This window comes from Leptonychotes weddellii, chromosome 9, assembly GCF_054177405.1.
Source record: "Leptonychotes weddellii isolate Sample4059 chromosome 9, ASM5417740v2, whole genome shotgun sequence".
Classification (NCBI taxonomy): Eukaryota; Metazoa; Chordata; class Mammalia; order Carnivora; family Phocidae; genus Leptonychotes; species Leptonychotes weddellii.
This window is the reverse complement of record NC_138377.1, coordinates 12,961,825-12,987,769: the sequence shown is the minus strand read 5'-3', so window position 1 is coordinate 12,987,769 and position 25,945 is coordinate 12,961,825. Positions and strand designations below refer to the sequence as shown.

Genomic DNA, 25,945 nt, shown 5'->3' with positions numbered 1-25,945 from the left:
GTTACAGAAAGTTTACGAATCTCTGATTTAAAGCCTAGTTGCTGATACCAGACTGCCTAGGTTTGAACACTAGCTCCATTTCTCACTAATTGGATTACTTTTAGCAGTTATGCAGCCTCTCTGTAGCTTAGTTTCCTCATCTATTAAGTGGGGATAATAAAAGTGTTTCATAGGGTTAACATGGAAATTAATATATATATGAGAGTTACTATATGATTAATGTTATATAAATGTTTGCTGTCATTACTAGTTTACCATAACCTTAATTAGCTTTAAGAACCTATGCCCTCAGGGCATCTGGGTGGCTCAGTTGAGTGTCTAACTCTTGGTTTCAGCTCAGGTCATGATCTCATGGATTGTGAGATCGAGCCCTGAGTTGGGCTCCGTGCTCAGTAGAGAGTCAGCTTGAAGATTATCTCCCTCTGCCCCTCCCCACACTCACACACACGCGTGCGCTCTTTCTCTCAAATAATTAAATCTTTAAAAAAGAGAGAAAGAAAAGAACCTATGCCTTCTTCCTGTCCGAATGAGAAATGCCATCTAGTACCCAGTTAGAAACAGATTTCTGCAAAGTAGAATTACTATTTAAATCCTCAAATGGGTGGAAAGAATGGCTCCCATGAAAAAGATACAGTATATACATAGTATATATGGCTCTCCATCAAATCATGCTGGCAGAAATCTCAAGGGAACAAGAGGAGAAGATTTGCTTTCTTGAGAGTCTTTAATAGTTGGGAACTATAAGGTATCAGTATCTAGCTAAAAGAGGGGCGCCTGGGTGGCTTAGTGGTTAAGCATCTGCCTTCGGCTCAGGTCATGATCCCAGGGTCCTGGAATCTTGCCCCATACTGGGCTTCCTTCTCTGCCGGAAGCCTGCTTCTCCCTCTCCCACTCCCCGTGCTTGTGTTCCCTCTCTCGCTGTGTCTCTCTCTGTCAAATAAACAAATAAAATCTTTAAAAAAAGCGATCTTTACCTACTGTGTTGAGATTAAAATTTCACAAGTATCAAGTGAGGGACAGTTAGAGGGGCACTGTCCTTTCTCTCTGACTTGGCTCATCATATACACACAGCAAACCACACTTGGTCAAAAGCTTTAAAACTCCATGTATCTCTATAGAACCTCCAAACATCCAGCTCAGTATAGGCAGTAACAAAAGAGATCTGGGAGCACTTCCTCTGTAGCCCTGATAAACTTACATAGCCAAAATCAACCTCCCTCAGCATAGGTTAAGCAACAGCAGAGAGGATAAGGTAGAAATAACCAAGCCAATACTACTTCCTCTCCTAGCTTTCTGTCATTTTTTACTTTATCACTTTTTCTCACATTTAACCCAGCCTATGTAGATGAGGAAGAAGATTAGGTCTTCCAGTAAAAGTAATGCTTTAGGGGTGCCTGGGTGGCTCAGTCAGTTGGGCATGGGGCACTCCTCCCCCTCCCTGCCCCATGAGCGCTCTCTCTGTCTCAAATAAATAAAAATAATTTTAATTAATGCTTTAACTGTATCCTGGAAGACTGAGGAAGATCTGGGTAGAAAAGTAAGAGAAAGTATTTCAGACCAGAGGACACCAAGATTACAGAGATGACGGTGCTGTCAGGAAAAAGCCTAATTCAGGGTGGCTGAGGGGAGGACTGCCACCTGGAAAGTTGGAAAGGTAGGCCAGAGCCAGAGAAAGAATAAACTTTTTGTTTTAATAGAGTTGGACAAAGAGAGATTCACTTTTAAATGTGTAATATATGGTGTATTTGTATGACACTCAAGGGACGGGATATCTAGAGTTAAGGAGAGAAGCTGGGGCAACTGTTAGCTGACGTAGGCATTAAAATCATGGCTCTAAATGATCACCTAGAGAGAATAAGTAAAAAGAAAAGAAGGCTACAGACTTCTAAAGAACACTGACATTTAAGAAGCAGACAGAAGGAAAAGCTAAAGTCAGAGAGGGAGAAAGAAAGCCAGATAAAGAAGCCTCTATTCATCTTCCCAAATTCCTCCTTGATCTTAGTCCCAAACAAAATCTTGGTTCTGTCCATTAATTGAATTGGAAATATTTATTAAAAAGTTCTATCACACTAAATACTCAAATAAGAAAAATATCCCAATAGACACAACTAGATGATCCCATAAGTTCCTGCAACTGTGAAACATATTCAAATAAGGAACAATTATACTTAAAAGATTTTAGTAGGGGGGTCCCTGTGATCTGTGTTCATTACATAAGAACTAATTGTCATAATGTTACAAAGTAAAATCACAAATTTTGCAAAAGATGCAGGGCTTAAGGGAGCAAATACTGGTAAAATTATAAATAAAGCCATCAGAAATTAGGATCTGGCAAAGAAATAGAAAAAGACTCAAGAATAATACATTAGGCACTTGAGATATGTCCTGATATCAAGAGATTGCTAAAACGCACTTGAAAAAACCAGTGAACTCCATTATTTTTACAAAAATTACTCTCTCCATAATCATGTGCCAACAGTCAAAGGTAAACTAAAGCATTTTATTTTGTAACTGACAAAATTAGGTTAAAAAAAAATAACACTATTCTTATTTATTCTGCAAATCACCAGAGCTGTAACTATAGCTTAGATTAAAAACATGAGAAATGTTTTTACAACGTATTGTTGTATTTTCAAGACAAAGTACCACTCAAATTTTCCTTCTTTCCACTAAGAAATCTGAGTCCCTGTTTGGTGTGCATTTATATAAGTAGACTTTTCAGGTTCTAATTATTCTCAATAAGGCAGACTTCTGGTATTAGAGTGGATATTCAGTCCATTTAGAAGAAAGCCTCTGGGAAAATAACATTCAGCATTACTACCAACAGGGAAACTCATTCATTGGATAAATCTTAACAGAGCCCTTACAGTTTTAAATCTAGTAGAAATGCAAAAATCACACAATATTTCCCAGTTGATATCTCATGAACAGTTTATAGATATTAGTGAATAGATATGTTCTCAAATATATTTTTTAACTAAAGCATTTTCTCATTAGTATAATTTCAGAGATACTCTTCTTAACTTAATCTTCAATTGGCAGCAGTTCCTTATAAGCTTTAACTATATTTAAGATGGATGAGTTCCTTCTGAAATATCAATCACTACCTCCTAAGTTCCATGTTTGGGAGGCAGGAGAGTACTGCGGTTAAAAACACGAGCTTTGGAGTGTGACTGACCTGGGTTTCCGCTCTGGCTCCATTTACTAGCTGTGTAACCTGGGGCAAGTTATTTAACCTCTCTAAGTCTCAGTTTCTTTATCTGTAAAATAGAGATAATAATAATATCTATTTCATAGGGTTGTTTTGAGGATTAAATAAGATAAGGTAAGCTTAGCACAATGCTTGGTACTCAGTATGTGCTCAATAACTTTTAGCTGTTATGTTTTTTTTATAAGCTTAAATTTTTAAGTAACACTTTTTCATGAAGATCTGTGATAATAAAATACATGTACCCAAGGCTTTTCTTATAAGTTACTTAAAATAAGCAAAATTAAAGGCCTTTCAACTAGGAAAAGCTATAGGCATGACTTCCTTGTCTATATTAAAGAAGTTCCTCAACAATGCAATATCTTACATTTAGAAAGAGCAATTCCAAAATTAGGAAGAAACATTTGTGTTTAAAGTATACAGAAGCTTATTATAGTTAATACATCTTGGACTTCATAACACTTTTGGTAAATGATTAAAAAAAAAAACTGTGGAGGTTTATTTCATAAAATTTAATCTCCTGTGAGGTAGGTAAAAAGTATTAATCTCTTCCTTTTTTTTTTTTTTTTTTTAAAGATTTTATTTATTTGAGAGAGAGAGAATGAGAGACAGAGAGCATGAGAGGGAGGAGGGTCAGAGGGAGAAGCAGACTCCCTGCCGAGCAGGGAGCCCAATGCGGGACTCGATCCCGGGACTCCAGGATCATGACCTGAGCCGAAGGCAGTCGCTTAACCAACTGAGCCACCCAGGCGCCCCAGTCTCTTCCTTTTAAAAAAACAAAATAGGGGCGTCTGGGTGGCTCAGTCGTTAAGCATCTGCCTTTGGCTCAGGTCATGATCCCAGTGTCCTGGGATCGAGCCCCGCATCGGGCTCCCCGCTCCACGGGAAGCCCGCTTCTCCCTCTCCCACTCCCCCTGCTTGTGTTCCTGTTCTCTCTCTCTCTCTGTCAAATAAATAAACTCTTTTATAAAAAAAAGAAAATAAAATTGATATGAGGACAGTAAGGGACTTGAAAAACAATAGCAAAAATGGGACACGAATTAAGGTTCTATAATTGCCAATCACTGCTACATAGGGATATTAAACCTAGAAGCACATTTTTCCCCAAATGAAAGGTTCCAGTTAAGTCTTTAAAGATCTCTTACCAGACTCTTAAGTCATATTAATCTATGCTACTCAAATAAGCTATTCCTCAGAGTTATAGATAAAATATCTACTTATCATTTTCAAGGGAACACAATGTAATCTGTTTCTGTAAAATCTCAATCTATAAAATTAATTTTATGAACTGAAAAGCAGGTAACTAAAATTTTTCTAAAAATTAAAATGATTTTTAAAGTCTAATTTTAACATAAAAATTTAAAGACTATAAATTAACCACATCTGCAAAATTCAACTTCTTACTACTTCTTAAATATGTGTTAGGTATAACAAGTTCCATGACAGCACCACAAAAAAGTTCTTGGCATGTTTAATTTTTTTTAACCATCATTAACAAGAAGTAGATAATAATTTGGGAACTGATAAGTAAATGGAATGATAATTATATCCTTTGTTTTCAACTTTGATTTTGTATAAAAATAGCTCATATTATAGGAGTTGCCTCTATTTTCAATAAAAAATGTAATTTTAACAGAAACCTTTAAAATAACTGAAAATTAAAATGTATACAGCTCTACTTTGAGAAACCTAGTTTTCCTAAGATGTCTCCCATCTGTCTTATCAACGTACACTACCTGGAAAAGAGTTATTTATATGTAAAATTTTCTAGGACAACCAGGTAATATTCTACTGAGTCAGAATCTCTTTGGCTTTCATAAGATCATTAATTAAAAAGTTCCTGATACATGAAATAAAGACTCCTTATTGTTCTTATTTTTCTTATGTTCACTATCCACCCAACCTACCTACCTCTACCCTTGAACAAACAGGTACTTTTCATCTATTGCTTTCCAATTTAATATTTATAGATATATAATCATTTCCTATGGTACGCACTTTTAAGATATAGTTAGGAAAAGAGAAAAAATATCACATACCTGTCCATCTAAGTCGAATGCTAAACAGGCTATACCATGTGTATGAACATCCTTTAGAACTGATATGGTCTGCACAGTGTATGAATCCCAAACACAGATATAAGGCTCTTTCCCAACTTGTCCTGTTGCTACTAATACTCGTTCAGGATGCAATGCAAGGCTGCAAAATAAATAAACAAATAAATTGACTTAAAATTGCTTATAGAGCTTTTATAATATTTGATATATGTAAACTTTATATATACCAATGCAAAAATTAGATGTTATCCATTTAAAGTAATATGGATTTAAAATAACTTCTACAGGGGCGCCTGGGTGGCTCAGTCATTAAGCGTCTGTCTGCCTCCAGCTCGGGTCATGATCCCGGGGTCCTGGGATCGAGCCCCGCATCGGGCTCCCTGCTCAGCGGGAAGCCTGCTTCTCCCTCTCCCACTCCCCCTGCTTGTGTTCCCTCTCTCGCTGTGTCTCTGTCAAATAAATAAATAAAATCTTAAAAAAAAAAATAACTTCTACAAAAATCCATGCTAAGAGTTATTACTTGACTAGTATATGTGATAAGCAGTTTGATGATAGAGTTCATAATCTCTGTAATATGATACAGTGTAAACTTTGCAAGAAAAGAATTCTCACAAGGGATCAACTGCACCACAGCAACAAATTAGTAGCAACCTCACCATATACCATTTTCCCATTTGGTATTCATCTGTTTTTAAGCCCTCTATCTCATTTTACTCTTTTATTGGGTAGCGTTAGACCAAATCTTAGTGTCCAAAAATAGTATTTAGCAGCACTCCTACAGTAATACTTTAATTACAAATCCCATTCTTAATTGAAGTAAAACTGGTATGTAACATTATATAAGTTTCAGGTATACAATATTATAACTAAATATCTGTATTAATCTCAAAATGATCACCTCCAAAAGTCTGGTTACCATTTATCACCATACCATTGACTTCCTTCACCCATTTCACCCACCCCTCAACCACCTACCCTTGTGATAACCACCAATCTGTTTTCTGTGTATGAGTTTGTTTTTGTTTTATTTGTTCTGTGTTTTTTAGATTCACATATGACTGAGATTATATTTCTTACTTTCTCCTTCTGACTTAGTTCACTTAATACCTTCAAGGTCCATCCATGTTGTTGCCATCTGATTTCACTCTTTTTATGGCTGAGTAGTAGTCCATTGTGTATATATAACATATATATATGTATATATAAATCCTAAATATATATAGATTATATAGATTATAATACAATGTGTATATTACCCATTCATCCACTGGTGCACATTTAGATTGTTTCCATATGGTGGCTATTGTAAATGATGCTGTAATTAACAACAGGATGCATATATCTTTTCGCATTAATGTTTTCATGTTCTTTAGATAAATGCCCAGAAGTGGAATTGCTGGATAGTATGGCAGTTCTTTTGTCAACTTTTTAAGGAATAGCCACAGTGTTTTACATAGCAGATGCACTAATTTACATTCCCAGGGTTTTATTTACAAGTGTTCCCATTTCTCCACATCTTCTCCAACACTTGTTTTTTCTTGTCTTTTTGATGATAGCCAATCTACCCTTGTGAGGTGGTATCTCATTGTGGTTTTGATTTGCATTTTCCTAATAATTAGTGATGTTGTACATCTTTTCATGTGCCTGTTGGCCACCGATTTATCTTCTTTGGAAAAATGTCTATGCAGATCCTCTGCTCATTTTTTAAATCAGATTTTTTGTTAAGTTGTATGAGTTCTTTATATATTTTGGATATTAATCCCTTGCCAGATATGTAATTTTGGCAAATATCTCCTCCCATTCAGTAGGTTGCCTTTTCCTTTTGATGATGGTTTCTTTCACCATGCAGAAGCTTTTTAGTTTGATATAGTTCAATTTGTTTACTATTGCTTTGGTTTCCCTTGTCTTTGAAGTCAAATCTACAACTACACTGCTAAGACTGATGTCAAGGAGCTTACCAACCTGTTTTCTTTTAGGAGTTTTATTGTTTCAGGTTTTACATTAAAGTTTTTAATCCATTTTCAGTTGATTTTTGTGTACAGTATAAGATAGTGGTCAAGTTTCATTCTTTTGCTGTCCAGTTTTCCCAACACCATTTATTAAAGATACTGTCCTTCCTCCATTTTATGTTCTTGGCTCCTCTGTCGTAAATTGTCCATATATGTGTAGGTTTATTCCTGGGCTCTCAATTCTGTTTCATTGATCTATGTGTCTGTTTTTTGGTTTTCTTTTTAAAGATTTTATTTATTTATTTGACAGAGAGAGACACAGTGAGAGAGGGAACACAAGCAGGGGGAGTGGGAGAGGGAGAAGCAGGTTCCCCGCAGAGCAGGGAGCCCGATGTGGGGCTCAATCCTGGGACCCTGGGATCATGACCCGAGCCGAAGGCAGATGCTTAATGACTGAGCCACCCAGGCGCCCCTGTGTGTCTGTTTTTATGCCAATACCATATAGTTTTGGTTACTATAACACAAATCTCATTTCAAGAAACAGAAAAGTCACCCATAGTTCACAGAAAATAATCTGAGTCTTTAAAAACAAGGCAAAGACCTAACAGCTGGTAATGGTTTACGTACATCAGCAGAAGGCAGAGAGTGAATAAAAATTTCTCCATAAATTTTTCTACAAGTAGATTTAGATTATGAGATTCACCTTTGGGAGGAAAAAAATCACTCCTGGCATCAGAGTGAAGGATGAATTCAAAGTGGGAAAAGTTAGGAGCATATTAAGACAGAATCAACTGGGGACTCCTGGGTGGCTCAGTTGGTTAAGCATCTGCCTTTGGCTCAGGTCATGATCCCAGGGTCCTGGGATCAAGTCCTACATCAGGCTCCTTGCTCAGCAGGGAGCCTGCTTCTCCCTCTGCCTGCCGCTCCCCCTGCTTGCTCAGTCTCTCTCTCTCTCTCTGACAAATAAATAAATAAAATCTTAAAAAAAAAAAAAAAGACAGAATCAACTGATTGGATGTAGTGAGTAAGGTAAAGGGAAGGGTCTAAGATGACTCTAGGATTTCTGGCTTGGGCATCTGAATGGCTTAGATGGTATTCATCAAGTCAGGGAATACTAAATGAGTAACCAGTGGGAGGGAAGATAAGTGGGAATGGAAGGCCGGTTCAACATATAAAAAAAAACCAATATATTAAGAGAATAAAGGTCAATCCTAAATAAATAAATAAATAAAGGTTAAAAAAAAAACCTCACATACTTTCATCTCAACAGACAGAAGATGCATATGACAAAAATCCAACCTCTTTTGTGATAAAAATACACAACAAACTATGAATTAAAGAGAACGTTCTCAATCTGATAAAGGGCATCTATGAAAACCCACAGCTGTTACCACATTTAATGGTGAAAGCCTGAAAGTTTCCCCTCTAAGTATAGGAACAAAACAAGGATGTCAGCTTTTGTCACTTCCATCCAACACAGTACTGGATATTCTAGCCAGGACAATTAGGCAAGAAAAAGAAACAAAAGGGAGAAGTAAAACTGTATCTACTTGCAGATGACATTATCTTGTATACAGGAAATCCTAAGGAATCACAAACAATAATAAAATAAATCCCAAGTAAAGCTAATAAATGAGTTCAGCAATGTGGTAGGATACAGATCAATATAAAATATCAGTTATATTTCTGTACAATAGCAATGAACAATCTGAAAATTACATCAAGAAAACAATTTCACTTATATTAGCATAAAAAAGAAGAAAACACTTAAGAATAAACTTAACAAAAAAGTACAAGACGTAGGGGCGCCTGGGTTGCTCAGTCGTTAAGCGTCTGCCTTCGGCTCAGGTCATGATCCCAGGGTCCTGGGATCGAGCCCAACATCGGGCTCTCTGCTCAGCAGGAAGCCTGCTTCTCCTTCTCCCACTCCCCCTGCTTGTGTTCCCTCTCTCGCTGTGTCTCTCTCTGTCAAATAAATAAACAAAATCTTAAAAAAAAAGTACAAGACTTGTACACAGAAAAGTACAAAATACCATTAAACAAAATTTAAAAGATCTAAATAAATGGAAAGATACATCATATTCCAAGCCTGTGATACAGTTAAAATGGCAATACTTCCTAAATTGATCTAGAGTTAAAACCAATCCATGCCAAAATACCAGTTGCTTGTCATGAAGACATTCACAAGCTGATTCAAAAACTGAGAACCAAGCTAAAACAATCTTGAAAAAGAACAAAATTGGAAGATTCAGACTTCCAATTTCAAAACTTACTTACTATAAAACTAGAGTAATCAACACAGCATGGTACTGGCATAACACAGGGGCAGATCGTGAAACAAAACTGAGAGTCCAGAATTAAATCAATACATTCATGGTCAACTGACTTCCATTGAAGGGTGGTGCCAAGATAATTCAAAGGAAGAAGATGGTGTTAGGACATCTGAATATCCACAATGCAAAACAAAGAATCTGGACCCATACCTTAAACCATATACAAAAATCAATTCAAAATGTGAGAGCTAAAATAATAAAATTCTTAGAAGAAAACACAGGCATAAATCTTACTGACCTCAGATAAAATAAGGGTTTCTTAGATAGAAATGACAAAAGAAAAAATAAAATGGGCTTCATCAAAATTAAAAACTTTTTTTTAAAAAGATTTTTATTTATTTATTTGAGAGAGAGAGAACAACCAAGAGAGCACAAGCAGGGGGAGCAGCAGAGGGACAGGGAGAAGCCCTACTGAGCAGGGGGTGACGCAGGGCTTGATCCCAGGACCCTGGGACCATGACCCAAACAGAAGGCAGACACTTAACCGACTGAGCCACCCAGATGCCTCCAAAATTAAAAACTTTTATATTTCAAAGGACAACTATCAAAAATAAGAAAACAAAACACACAAAATGGGAGAACATAACTGCAAATATTTGATAAGGGACTTATATCTATAATATATAAAGAACTCAACAATAAAAACACAAATAACCCCATTTTTTAAATGGACAAAGGATTTGAATAAACATCTCCCCAAGGAAGATAGACAAAAAGCACATGAAAAGATGCTCAACATCATTAGCCAGTAGGAAAATGCAAACCTAAATCTCAATGATATACCACTTCCATGATAAAAAAAAAAAAGTATGGATGTGTGTGTGTGTGTATACACATACACATATGTACACACACATATATATGTAAATGTAAAATATATGTAATTTATATTATTATATGAAGTACTAGCAAGGATGTGGAGAAAACGTAACTTTCAAATATTGCTGTGGGACTGTAAATTCTACTCCTAAATTCCCAAGAAATGGAAACATATGTCTACAAAAAACTTATACACAAATGTTCACAGCAGCATTACTCATAATAGCCAAAAAGTGCAAACAACCAAAAAGTTCCTCAACTGAAGAATGGATAAAATGTGGCATATTTCCATGCAATATTACTTGGCAATAAAAAGGAATAAAGTCCTGATATACATTACAACATGAACATACCCTGAAAGCATTTACATTAAATTAGATATATAAGGGCCACATATTGTATGAATCCATTTTGATGAAATGTACAGAATAAGCAAATCCATAAAGACAGAAATGAGGATAGGGTAGGTGCGTGTTTAGATTTACAAGAAACCACCAATTTCCCGAAGTGCTTGGGCCATGTTATACTCCCAAAAGGTATGCAATTTCTTTTTTTTTTTAAGACTTATTTATTTATTTGACAGAGAGAAAGATAGCGAGAGAGGACATACAAGCAGGGGAAGTGGGAGAGGGAGAAGCAGGATTCCTGCGGAGTAGGGAGCCCGATGCGGGACTCGATCCCAGGACCTCGGGATCATGACTTGAGCCGGCAGACGCTTAAGGACTAAGCCACCCAGGCGCCCCAGGTATGCAATTTCCAGTTGCACCATATTCTCATTAATACTTGGGGTCATCAATCTTTCTTATTTGAATTTTCCTGATGAATAATATTGACTAATGTTTCTTATAATCTGCTCAAGTCTTAGCCATCTTAATTGGGTTGTCTTCATAGTTTTGAGTTTTGAAACTATTTTATGTATTCTCAATACAAGTCCCTTTGTCCAATGTGTGATTTGCAAATATTTTCTCTCAGGCTGCAGCTTTTCTTTTCATTCTCATAACAGTTTCTTTCATAGAGCAAACATTTTTTTTTATTTTTATGAAGTCCATTTCATCAATTTCTTTTTGTTTTATAGACCATGCTTTTGCACAACTAAAGGTAACAAAGATTTGCTCTTAAGCTTCCTTCTAAAATCTTTATAGTTTTATGTTTTACATTTAAATCTATCATCCAGGGGTGCCTGGGTGGCTCAGTTGTTAAGTGCCTGCCTTCGGCTCAGGTCATGATCCCAGGGTCCTGGGATTGAGCCCTGCATCGGGCTCCCTGCTTAGCGGAAAGCCTTCTTCTCCCTCTCCCCCCCACCCTCCCGCTTGTGTTCCCTCTCTCGCTGTGTCTCCGTCAAATAAATAAGTTAAAAATCTTTAAAAAAAATAATAAATCTATCATCCATTTTGAGTCAATTTTGTATAAGATGTAATGTAGATTGGCTTTTGCTTATTTTTTCATATGGATGTCCAATTTGTTCCAGCACCATTTACTGAAAACACTATCTTTGGGGCGCCTGGGTGGCTCAGTCCTTAAGCGTCTGCCTTCAGCTCAGGTCATGATCCCAGGGTCCTGGGATCGAGCCCCGCATCGGGCTCCCTGCTCCGCGGGGAGCCTGTTTCTCCCTCTCCCCCTGCTTGTGATCCTGCTCTCACTGTGTCTCTCTCTGTCAAATAAATAAATAAAATCTTTAAAAGAAAAAAAAAGAAAATACTATCTTTTCTCCATTGAATTGTCCGTTTTATCACAAAATCAATTGACTATGTTAATTTGTCACAAACTGTACTTTATAATTTTGTTCCACTAATCGATGTATCTATCATTTCACTAATACCACACAGTCAAATTACTGTTGCTTTATAATAATCCTTAAAATTGAGTACTGTGAGTCCTCCACCTTCCTGTCTTTTCAAAATTGTTCTGGATATTCTAATTGCTTTATCTTCCCTATAAGTTTAGAATCAGTTCGTATATCCTAAATACCCTGTTGGGACTGGGATTAAATAAACTCTATAGATCTGAGAAGAATGGCCATCTTTACTACATTAAGTTGGCCAATCCATTAACATTATATATACTCCATTTTTAAGTTCTTTACTTTGTTTTTCCAGCTTTATTTTATAGTTTTTAGTATACAAATACTGCATAGATTTTGTTAAATTTATGCAAGATTGTTTCTGAGTTCTTATAAATGGTATTGTTTTAATATTTCGGTTTCCATTTGTTAATTGCTGGTATGTAGAGATGTGATTGATTTATGCACATTGACCTTGTATCTTATGACCTTGGTAAATTCACTTACTAGTTTTAGGAGTAGTGTGTGTATGCTGTAGATTATTTGGAAATTTCTATGTAGGCAATCAAATTATCTTTTTCTTCCCTTCCTCCAGGTCTTTTATTTCTATTTCTTGCCTTATTACACTGGCTAGATCTTCTCATACGATGTTGAATTAGGAGAGGAAAGAAAGGAATTATCTTTTTCCTGGTCTTATAAGGAAAACATTCAGTCTCTCACTATTAAGCATAACGTTAGCTGTAGGTTTTTTATAGATGCTTGTGCAGTTAAGGAAGTAGCCTTCTATTCTTAGTTTGCTACTCATTTTAAAATACATGAACAGATGCTGAGTTTTGTCAAATTCTTTTCCTGCATTTATTGAGATGATCATGATCTTCCTTCTTTAGTCTCTTAATACAGTGAATTACCTTGATTAGTTTTCAAATATTGAACTCACCCTGTATTCCTGAAATGAACCCCTTGATCATGATGTATTATTCTATTGATGGATTTTATTTGATTAGTTTACTGAGAATTTTTACATCTATGTTAATGAGGAATAGTGGTCTGTAATTTCCTTTTCTTCTTATGTCTTTGTCTGGACTTCATATTAAAGTAATGCCAGTCTCATAAAATGAGTTGGAAGTATTCTCTCCTCATCTATTGTCAGTAAGAGCTGTGTGGAATTGGTATTATTCCCTCTTTAAATGTTTGGCAGAATTACCAGTGAGATCATTTGTACCTGGGGCTTTCTTTTTTGAAATGTTTCAAACTACAAATCCAATTACTTTAATAGATAAAGGGTTATTCATGTTATCTATTCTGCTTGGTAAGTTATGATAGCTTGAATCTTTCAAAGGAATAGTCCATTTCATCTAAGTTGTCAAATATCTCTGTGTATAGTTGTTCATAGTATTCCTTTATTACCCTCTTAATGTCTTTAGGTCTGCAGTGATAGCTTAATGAATATTGGTAATTTCCATCTCCTTTTTGTTCTTGGTAGTCTAGCTGGAAATTTATCAATTTAATCAGTCTTTTCAAAAAACTAGCTTTTTGGGGCTCCTGGGTGGTTCAGTTGGTTAAGCAGCTGATTCTTGATCTCACCTCAGGTCTTGATCTCAAGGTCGGGAGTTTAAGCCCCACACTGAAAAAACAAAAACAAAAAAACACAAAACTAGCTTTTGGTTTGATTTTTCCCTACTGTTTTGCTGTCTTCATTGCTTTCTGCTCTTTATTATTTCCTTCTGTTTGCTTTTGAGTTTAGTTTGCTCTTCTTTTTCTAGTTCTAAAGGTGAAATCTTAGATTACTGATCTTCAACCTTTTTCCTTTTTAAATATATGCATTTAACACTATAAATACCCCCCTGAAACAATGCTGTAGCTGATTTTCACACATTTTAATATGTTTTCATTTTCATCCACTTTAAAATATTTTGATTTTCCTGTTTTCTCTGAGTTAGTGATTTTTATTTCATTAAGTTTAGAGAACACATTTTGTATGATTTCAATTCTTTTAAGTTTGTTGAGGTTCATTTTATAGGATATGACCTATACTGTTGGTAAAACTTCCAATGGCATGTGAAAAGAATGTATATTCTGTTATTACTGACTCATGCTATTTGCTATGCCATGGGTAATAAAGTTCTTTATCTCTGACCCAGGAATTTCATGACTATGCTGACACCCAAGAAACAATAAAAGTCTAACTTATCAGTTTGTAAAAAGGGTGAAAATATATTCCATACTGTTTCCTATGCTGCTATGACATATTACCACAAGTTGAGCATCTTGACATGACACAAATTATCTAAAGTTCTGCAGGGCAGAAATCCAGTTATAGCTGGGTTCTCTGCTTAAGAGTCTCACCAGGCTGGTGCGCCTGGGTGGCTCAGTCATTGGGCGTCTGCCTTCGGCTCAGCTCATGATCCCAGGGTCCTGGGATCGAGCCCCACACTGGGCTCCATGCTCAGCAGGAAGCCTGCTTCCCCCTCTCCCACTCCCCCTGCTTGTGTTCCCTCTCTTGCTGTCTCTCTGTCAAATAAATAAATAAAATCTTAAAAAAGAAGAGTCTCACCAGGACAAAACCAAGGTATCAACGCAGCTTCATTCCTTTCTGGAGTCTCTGAGGATGAATCAGCTTCCAAGTTCAGAGTGTTGGCTGAATTCAATTCCCTGTGGTAAAAGGACTGAAGCCTTTGTTTTCCTGCTGGCTGTCAGCTGAGAACTTCAACCTCCCTAAGGCTGCCTGCATTTTTCATTATATTGCCGCCTGCATCTTCAAACCAGCAATGGCACAATGAGTCCCTCTTTTCAAGTTTGGAATCTTTCTGACTTCTACTACATCTCTTCTGATTCCAGCTGGAGAAAGCTATCTATTTTTAAGGGTTCACATGATTAAATTAGGCCCATCTGGGTAATTCAGGACACTCTCTTAAGGTCCATACCTTAATTATATCTTCAAAGTCATGTTTGGCATTTAACAACATATTCACAAATTCCAGGGATTAGGGAATGGAAACTGGGGGGGGGGGGGACTGGGCGTGGGGTGGGGATGGGCACAATCTGGCTACCACACACTCAAGATACTGAGTTCACTAGGGAATTCTTTATTTCCATTTTAATATTTTTCAGTTCTAAATATTCCATTTTTCTACAGCTTCTACTTCTTTACTGAGAACTTGTAACATTTGTTTCACGAGCATTCCCCTTTACTTCACTGAATATAGTTGTAACAACTGCTCTAAATTCTTTGATAATTCCAACATTTACATCATCTTGGGGCTGACAACTGTTGTCTAAGTTAAGAGAATTTCCTAATTTATTGTGTGATACTTTTGGATTATGTCCTGGACATTCTGAATATTGCGTTATAAATGCTGAGCCCTGTTAAAATCCTCTAGAGACTGATGATTTTTTGTGTGTGTGTGTTTCATCTGGCAAGCAATCCAGTTAGGTTCAGGGTACATGTCCCAATTCTCCTTCTGTGATTCCAATGTTAGAATTTTTAAAGCCTTTGTAGTAGTACCAGATGTACACACCACAGGGGCCAATCTGAAATCTGGATGATTGTAATTTAGTTCTCAAAGCCTTGGGTATGTTGTTTCAAATTAGTTTCAACCACATGCAGTGTAAGATTGAGTCTGGGACATCAACTGTAACTCTTTAAGATCCCTTCTTGAACTCCCTGCTCTCTATAAACTTCCCCTTCTCTCCATCTCCCAGGGGCTCTTCTTCATTGTACTATGACTAGAAGTCCAGAGTATGAGCCTCTGTACATTGTCATGCACTTCCTACAACTGGGTCTGACTCTGGGCAAAAAGCACCTGGCTTATGTTTTAACTGGTTTGTTATCATATTCCTGCATTGTAAGAGTTCTTGATATATTCTGGATACAATTCTTCTCTCAAATACATGTTTTGTAAATGTGTTTCCCAGTTTGTGGATTGTCTTTTCATTTTCTTAGTGGTATCTTTTAAAGAGCAGAAGATTTTAATTTTTTTAAAAAACTTTATTTTGGACTTATTTTAGATTCATAAAAAAGTTGCAAAAATAGTACAAACAGTTCTCTTATATCCCTCACCCCACTGTCCTAATATAAACATCTTATATACCCCTGGTATGATGACCAGAAAGAGGAAATTAACATTAGTACTATACCACCCTCTAAACTACTTATTCAAAATTCACCAGTTTTCTCACTAAGGTTTTTTCCTGTTTCAAGATCCTATCCAGGATCCTAGGCTGCATTTAGTTGTTATTTCTCATTAGCAACTTCAGTCTCTGTAACAGTTCCTTTGACTTTGTCTTTCATGATGGTCACTTTTGAAGAATACTAATCAATTATTTTGTAAACTGTCCCTCGATTTGAACTTGTAACATGTTTTCCCATGATTGGAGTGAGATTATGCATTTCTCGCAAGTATACCACCAAATTTTTATTTGTTCTTCTTAGTGCATCACATCAAGGAGTTCAATTAAGGATGTCAATATGTATTATTACTGATGATGTTTACCTCAATTCCTTGGATAAGTTGGTGCTTGCAGGGTTTCTTCACTGTAAAGTTACTACAAATGTATTCTTGTAATCAAAATGTATTTTAGGAGAGATGCTTTGAGGTTATGCAAATCCTGTTTCTCCTCAAACTTTCATTAATTTAATTTTATTCTTTTTATTTATTTATTTATTTTTAAAGATTTTATTTATTTATTTGAGACAGAGAGAATGAGAGACAGAGAGCAGGAGAGGGAGGAGGGTCAGAGGCAGACTCCCCGCCGAGCAAGGAGCCCGATGTGGGACTCGATCCAGGGACTCCAGGATCATGACCTGAGCCGAAGGCAGTCGCTTAACCAACTGAGCCACCCAGGCGCCCTAATTTTATTCTTTTTTAAAGATTTTTTAAATTTATTCATCTGAGACAGAGAGCTAGCGAGTGAGAGCATGAGCAGGGGAGAGCGGCAGAGGGAGAGGGAGAAGCAGGCTCTACGCTGAGCAGGGAGACCAATGCGGGACTCGATTACAGGACCCTGGGATCATGACCTGAGCCAAAGGCAGACACTCAACCAACTGAGCCAACCAGGTGTCCCAATCTTTCATTAATTTTAGCATCTATTACTAGACCTTGCCTGAAATCGTTACTACTGTACTATTCAACTTATGTGATCCTCTTAGTTCCCTCTTTTCTCCTACATTTATTAATTGGAATTCTACCATAAGGAAGAAATACCTTTTTAAATTTTTTTTAAAGATTTTATTTATTTATCTGAGAGAGAGAGAGAACGAGCAAGGGAGGGGCAGAGGGAGAAATAGAGAAACAGACTCACTGCTGAGCACAGAGCCCAACAAGGGGCTCGATCCCAGGACCCCAGGATCATGACCTGAGCCGAAGGCAGACACCTAACCAACTGAGCCACCCAGGTGCCCCTATCTTTTTAATTTTTTTAAAAAAAAATTTGAGTATACTTAACACACAATGTTACATTAGTTTCAAGTGTACAACATAGTTTTCAACTTCTCTCTCTGTTATGGTATGCTCACCATAAGTGTAGCTACCATTTGTCACCATACAACACTATTACAATATTAATATTATGCTCTTTTATTCCCATGACTTATTCAGTCCATAACTGGAAACCTGTATCCCTCATTCCCCCTCACCTATTTTGTCCATCCCTCTACTTCTTTTCCCTCTGGCAAATATCAGTTTGTTCTTGTATTTTTAGTTTGATTCTGCTATTTGTTTATTTGTTTTTTAGATTCCATATGAGTCAAGTCATATGGTATTTGTTTTATTTCACCCTCTAGATCCATCCATGTTGTTGCAAATGGCAAGATCTCATCCTTTTTTATGGATGTGTAATATTCCTCTGTGTGTGTGTGTGTGTGTGTGTGTGTGTGTGTAAATATACCACATCTTCCCTATTTATTCATCTATCAATGGACACTTAAGTTGCTTCTATACTGGCTATTGTAAATAATGCTGCAATAAACATAGGGTTTCATATATCCTTTAGAATTAGCATTTTTGTTTTCTTTGGGTAAATACCTACTAGGAATTCTTGGATCATACAGTACTTCTATTTTTAATTTTTTGAGGAACTTCTATACTGTTTCCACAGTGGCTGTACTAATTTATATTCCCACCAACAGTGCACAAGGGTTCCTTTTTCTCCACATCCTCACCAACGCTTGTTATTTCTTGTCTTCTTTATTTTAGCCATAGGAAGAACTATCTTTTCTCTCTTATTTAGTTAATCCATTGTTTATATCAGTTGAATTCATGGATATTTTAATTCAAGGGTCAATAACAAACTTTTTCTGTAAAGTGACAGATAGTAAATATTTTGGGCTTTGCATGCCATACAACCTCTATTACACCTACTCAACTCTGCTGTTACAATGTCAAATCAGCCACTGACAATAAGTAAGCCATGCAATCTCATTGGGAGCAATATCACTTCCATGGGGTTTTGTAAAAATTGGTCCTTGTGTGAAGGTCTTACTATTTTTATGAATAAAGCATAGATACATATAAGGTACATACACTGATATACAGTATATCTGTGGTAATAGAATTTTGTGGTGAGTTGGGGCAATTAAGAAAAAAAAAAACACCTAAAAGGGCTTCTTAGAGGAACTATTAAAAAAAAGATTGCAAAAACAGTGGCGCCTAGGTGGCTCAGCTGGTTAGGTGTCCGACTCCTGATTTCAGCTCAGGTTGTGATCTTAGGGTTGTGGGATCAAGCCCCGAGTCAGGCTCCACGCTCAGCGGGGAGTTTGCTTGAGATTCTCTCTCCCTCTCCCACTGCCCCTCCCTGCACACACACACTCTCTCTCTCTCAAATAAATCTTTTAAAAAAAAAAGTTGCAGAAACAAATAGTCGTGTTTGTTTTCCAATAAAATTTTTACAAAAATAGGTGGCAGGCCATATTTGGCCCACAGTATGTTTTTTGACAATTCCTGTTTTATTCTATGGGTTAAAATTCAATACTATCATTATTTATCTTATAGCTCAAATTGTTCTTTGACCTTCAGGAGATCCTTCAGGTTGGCTCCCTTATTTTTTCAACAAGCCACTATCTCTTTTGCATTTACCTACTTTGAGACACCACAATATATTCAAGGCTCATCCAGTATTTTTCCTGCTCCATCCTATAATTAACTACTTCTCTAGGAAGCCCTAGTTCCATTTATTGGAGAATGGTATTTAGAGAACAAGATCCGGGCAGTCAATGTGGTCATTGTTATGGAGTGTTATTCCTTCTAGGCCATAGACAGAACTAGGAAATATATGTATATATACTAACCCATGTATATACATATATCTATATTCTGTATTTATGTGTGTATATATCTAAAAACCATAAATTCATATTGATACCTCTGATTCTAATCCAAAACCACAAGCTTCATTGAGAACTTCTCCCTTTATGTATAACTTCTTCCTCCAAGAGTGAGAAATTAACCTTTCATAATCTAAAGTCCATTTAAGTGTAATATATCCAAAGTTGTTTCAGCATGAGAAACAATTTGACTAACTAGATTATACCATTATCTATAGTTCTTTTCTGTCTTTATCCTTACAGTGTTCAGTCAAGATACTGTTTTCACAGTTCTTTTAGGTTAAGTTGCTCCCTGCAAAGCTCAGTGATAGAGGAAAGAGCTTGCAAAACTGTAGGTAGAGGGGCGCCTGGATGGCTCAGTCGTTAAGCCTCTGCCTTCTGCTCAGGTCATGATCCCAGGGTCCTGGGATTGAGCCCCGCATCGGGCTCCCTGCTTGGCGGGAAGCCTGCTTCTCCCTCTCCCACTCCCCCTGCTTTGTTCCCTCTCTCACTGTGTCTGTCAAATAAATATTAAAAAAAAAAAAAACTGTAGGTAGAATTTCTTTTTCTCTTTTTACTTACAGTTATTTTATTTTACAGTCTTGGTATTCTCTGTTTAAGTAATGGTAAGGCTAGGGCTTTGCATAGAAATTTCATACTTGTGAAGTGATTATGCATTGTTTGGGGAAGAGATTTTGGAAGGCTACTTACTACACATCCACCACTGTCTTCAGTTACCTGGAAGTTTGAAAAGTTTTAATTTTATTGCAGTTCAATTTATAATTTTATTTTTAAGTCATCCATTTTATGCCCTATTTCCTATACTTTTCTTGTAAAAATGTTGTTGTGTTATCTTTGATGTTTAAGACATATGACCCAATTTGAGTTAAATTTTGTATATGGTGAGATATAGTTGAGGTTCATTTTCACCCCCTTGGATATTTGGTTATTTTAACATCATTTCCTGAAAAGGCTGTCTTTTAAGCATATTTTATATGTTAACAGGAACCATCTAGAAGTTATCATCAAAATACTGATATAGGTGAATTAGGAGAATCTCTGGAGCAGGCAAAAAAGGGCAGGATCTCATGCACAGGCGGAGGGATTAATATAAGACAGGAGCTGGATGTACTACTGAAATCTGAAAGTTCTGATGGCTCCAATATTCTTTTTTTCTTTTTAAGTGACAATGTAGATTCATTCTGGACTATCTACCATACTCACAACTCCTATTTCTACCAGCTAACACTTCCATAAATAGTTAAACCTTGGACTAAAATTAAAAATGGTGCATCCTTAATTCACTGTTTATATATTGACTTCCAAGGAATCAAATTCATCAGCATTACTAAGCAACTAACTAAAATTTCCCTTCCTCACAAAGACTTATTGACTTGAGTGTAGCATTAAGGAATAGACTCTGTAAATGACAAAATACTCAAAATGTATTTCTACTCATGACTGTAGGCACTTTCATCTCAGACCAAATAATGTAGGAACTGATAGAAGTTTGAACTACCTTCTTTGTTACGAGAAGCCTATATTGAGATAAAGCCACCCCAATGAACGAGTCTGTTTGCCAGGGCTGGCTGGGCTTGGAGCTGAGCTGGGCACACGGGGTAAGCAGATGAAAACATATGACTCCACTGTGCTAATGTTCTTTGACCCAGGCTGCACAACTGCCAACAAATAGTGTGAACTTGTAGCAAGTTCTCCAACTTCAATATCTTCTGGTTAATGTTTCCCCTCTAGTTAATCACAGTCAGGACTGGAACCCAGGCTGTCCAACTCCCAATTCAGTGTTCTTTCTCTGCTAGGATATCCTTGTCAGGGATCTGAAAAGGGATGTTGGAAATATATAGTTGCATTGGTGGAAACATCTGAATGCAAGAGCTGTAGTAGGCCTTGTAACTTATTTTGCTGCTACATTACACCCTGGGCATCTGGATTCTGAGTCCAGGATGGTTCCAATTTTCTTAATGAGAAAGAAAGCATGAGTGTTTTTCTAGTTATTCTTGGAATCAATATTACAATTAAGCTGTATTCCACATATTGCCTAGTATATTGCTGAACATATAGTAGAACTCAACACTTACAGATGAGAGGGCTCAGAAATAGACGCCCATAAATATAATCAACTGATATTTGACAAAGGAGCAAAAGCAATACAAAGATAGTCTCCTCTTCAGCAAATAGTGCTAGAACCAGAAAACTACATGCAAAAAAGTGAATCTAAACACAGACCTTGGGGCGCCTGGGTGGCTCAGATGGTTAAGCATCTGCCTTCGGCTCGGGTCATGATCCCAGAGTCCTGGGATCGAGCCCCGCATCTGGCTCCTGGCTCAGCGGGGAGCCTGCTTCTCCCTCTGCCTCTCCCCCTGTTCATGTTCTCTCTCTCTGTATCTCTGTCTCTCAAATGAATAAATAAAATCTTTAAAAAAATAAAATAAAATAAAAATAAACACAGACCTTACCACCCTTCACAAAAATTAACTCCAAATGGATAATAGACCTAAAGATAAAATATACAACTATAAAATTCCTAAAAGACCAACATAGGAAAATACCTAGGTATGGTGGTGCCTTTTTAGATACAACACCAAATACATGATACATGAAAGAAATAATTAATAAACTGGACTTCATTAAAATAAAAAACTTCCACTCTGTGAAAGACAACATCAAGAACATTTGAAGACAAGTCAAAACCTGGGAGAAAACATTTGCAAAAGACACATCTGATAAAGAACTGTTATCCAAAACATACAAAGACCTCTTAAAACTCAACAATAAGAAAACAACCCAATTACAAATTAGGCCAAAGACCCTAACAGACCCCCTCATCAAAGAAGATATACAGATGGCAAATAAGCATATGACTAGATGCTTCACATCATATGACATCAGGGAAATGCAAATCACAACAAGATACTACTACATGATTAGAATGGCCAAAATTCAGAACACTGACAATGCCAAATGCTGATGAGGATGAGCAAAAGAGACTTTCATACATTGCTGGTGGGAATGCAAAATGGTACAGCCACTTTGGAAGACAGTTTGGTGGTTTCTTACAAAACTAAATACACTGTTACCATACAATCCAGCGATTGTGTTCCTTAATATTTACCCAAAGGAGTTAAAAAATTCTGTCTACCCAAAAACCTGCACATAGATGTTTACAGGAGCCTTATTCATTATTGCCAAAACTTGGAAGCAACCAAGATGTCCTTCAGTAGGTGAAAGGATAGATGAACTTAGTACATCCAGACAAGGGAATATCATTTAGCACTAAAAGGAAATGAGCTATCAAGCCAAGAAAACACATGGTGGAAACTTAAATGGATATTACTAAGTGAAAGAAGTCCATTTGGAAAGGTTACATACTGTATGATTCCAACTGTATGACATTCTGGAAAAGGCAAAACTATAGAGACAGTAGGAACAACAACTGATTGTGGGGCTAGTTAGGGAGTATACGGGCAGAGCACAGAGGATTTTTAGGTCAGCAAAAATACTCTGTATAATGATGGGCATATGTCACTGCCCATTTGTCCAAACCCAAAGAATGTATAACACCAAGAGTGAATCCTAAGGTAAACTATGGATTTTGAGTGATTATGATGTTAACGTAGGTTCATCCTTGGTAAAAAGTGTACCATTCTGGTGAGTCATACTCATAATGGGCTATATATGTGTGGGGTAAGGGGGTATATGGGAAACCTGTACCTTCCTCTCAATTTTGGTGTAAACCTAAAACTGCTCTAAAAAAAAAAAAGGCTTAAAGGGAGGGGCCCCTGGCTGGGTCAGTCAGTAGAGCATGTGACTCATGATCTCAGGGTCATGAGTTTAAGCCCCACATTGAGCACAGAGCTTACTTTAAAAAAAAAAAAAAGACTTAAAAGGAAATCTCTAAAACACAATAGTAGTATCTCCAGATTGCAAGATCATGGGTAAATATTTTTCTACAGCTTTCAATTTTCTATAATTGTATTCTATAATATATATCACTAATTTAAAAAATATAATAACTACCCTTTGAGGGGGAGGCTTATGAAGCCTCTCATACTCATTACGTCAACCTCAGACTCCTACGCAGCCTCTTTATGGTTGCAAAAATTGCCCTTTGCAAGTGCATGTCATCTGAATGTAACATCCAGGTCACAGGTAACATTCCTTACCATGCTAGCAGAGCCACCTTCTGTAGTGTTTTATGTGTTAAATACATTGTCCACAGATTAATAATTAGAAAAGTCACACTGCAACCAAGTAATGATGACTGTCTGTAGACTCTGTAGTTAGTTATCACCTATGTTGTAAGACTTAGAATGGCCTTTCACTTTCCATTCCTGGTTGGGAATTATGCCCTGCTCCCTGATCAACCATCTATAAAGATAGGGACTCTGAGGTGGTTAAACTTGATTACATTATCACCTTGTGGCTAATTTAAATAACACCATGAGCAACATCATACCAAGTAAAAACTGCAAATTCTTTACAGTAACTGCTTGTGGCAACTGTAATTACGCTCCATAGGCTGAAATGAATACATAATGAGAGCTTCCACACCAGAGGCAGTAGTGTCCAGTACTGTATCTCCTGACCAAGAAAGTCAGTCCTACCCACAGTGAGGAAAAGAGATTCCAATGGATTGGGGGCAGAGAATGGATGTCCTCTACACTGGGAGGTGAAGTAGGTACATGATTCACAGGAAGAGCAGCAGGATTTCCTTGACAAGGTGACTGTGCATCTCAGTTCGTCTAAGTGATTTGGGGAATGGGCTATGTACACTTCTCTTGCCATCGATTTATATTGGGTCTTTAATTTCAATTAGGTGCTCCCTGTTATGCCACATCCCATGCTTCTAGCATCCATGACAATGACCACTCACTTTCTTGGTTTCCATCAAAAGGCTGACACCATCCATACCATGGCAAATTTAATACAACCCAGAATTCTCACTTCACATCCAACCTGTCTCTCTGCTTTATCCCTATATTCCCCAGCTTCTGAATTAAAGTAAAATCAGGTATTCTCCCCCCAATTGTGAAGAACAAAGTAATTTTTAGAGTGAAATCTGAGTTAACAACTCCTACAATCACAACCTCTTGTTTGCCAATCCAGCATTATAAGCTGCCCATCCCAGAAGAAAAAAAATTAAGAATTTTGTGGTGTTATGAATTGAGTCTGACTATAGACTCCAAAGAAGCTAATCCGGTGTGCAATGTCCATCTTTGGTCCCATGCCCATCTCCTCATTCTAGCAATCAACCAACACCAAGGAGTTAGTGTTTTTCCCTATGCTTACTACTTCAGATAGATATACATGCCAGTGTCATAAGATGGGCACTATATTCACATGTCCATTTAATAATTGAATCCACCTTTAAATAACATTGGCCAACAGAAGGTAATACTTTAGAAAGGAAATCCAGACACTACTAAGGTCTTTGTAATAGTTCTTGTTGTCTTTGGCCAATATGGTGATGCCATGTGCCACTTATAATTAGAATAGATACCACTGTAGCCTAAGCAACTTGTTTATGCTGGTTAGGTGTAACCCCTTGCCAGTGCTATGCTGTCTCAGAATACTGATGCGTGTTGAAACACAAGTTCTCCAGCAAGGAGAACTTGCTGGTCTTTAGGACTGAAGCGACTTGGCCTGCTGTTAGTGGCTGCTTTATGCTTGGGTAGTGGCAACACGTAGTCTCAAGCCCTACAAAACACATCATCCCAGCTACCTTCTCTGATTGGACATGAACCTAGTGTGTTATTTGAACTGTCTGTGCAAGTACATCCACTTTAGAATTTCATAGGGTGGAGATGATCTGTCCTTTTGATGTATTCATGTTCCTTATCAAATATTAACATATTTGGTCTATCTCTGAGTGCAAACTCTGGCTCCAAAATGGAATTTATTAATGGACAATCTTGGGCTTTCCATGGTCCAAAGTACTCAGGCAAACCCACTGCAACTGTTTTGAGTCTGTTGAAATCATCACCTGGGGCACTGAGTTACACCTCACTTGATACCATCCAGGATGCACATAATTTTGCACATTAAGTGAACTTTCCAGGTCCCCAGTGAGTAAGCATTTTTCTGGATTGATGATGCATGATATCTATCAGTGTTTTAAGTCCCTGATGATACTGAACAAATCCATCAGCAGAAGACCATACTGAGGATTGCTTTTTTTTTTTTGGTAATAAATCTTCAAACACGGAGATTTATGCTATCCAGCATGGGGGGACCTTAGGCAAGGTCTGAAGTTTGTTTGTTTTTTAAGATTTTATTTATTTATTTGACAGAGAGAGACACAGCAAGAGAGGGAACACAAGCAGGGGGAGTGGGAGAGAGAGCAGCAGGGTTCCCGCTGAGCAGAGAGCCTGACGCGGGGCTCGATCCCAGAACCCTGGGATCATGACCTGAGCCGAAGGCAGCTGCTCAATGACTGAGCCACTCAGGCGCCCCAAGAGGTCTGAAGTTTTTTTTTTTTTTT

General features: G+C 37.2%; 1 protein-coding gene across 2 annotated transcripts in view; it reads right to left on the bottom strand.

Moving 5' to 3' along the window:
- The window catches only part of EML5 (EMAP like 5), a 159,060-nt gene that overhangs the window by 122,594 nt on the left and 10,521 nt on the right, over positions 1-25,945 (bottom strand). For both annotated transcript variants that reach the window (XM_081830082.1, XM_081830084.1), the window contains exon 2: positions 5,248-5,407. In XM_081830082.1, the coding sequence (XP_081686208.1) occupies positions 5,248-5,407 (160 nt within the window). The remainder of the gene's footprint in view (positions 1-5,247; positions 5,408-25,945) is intronic.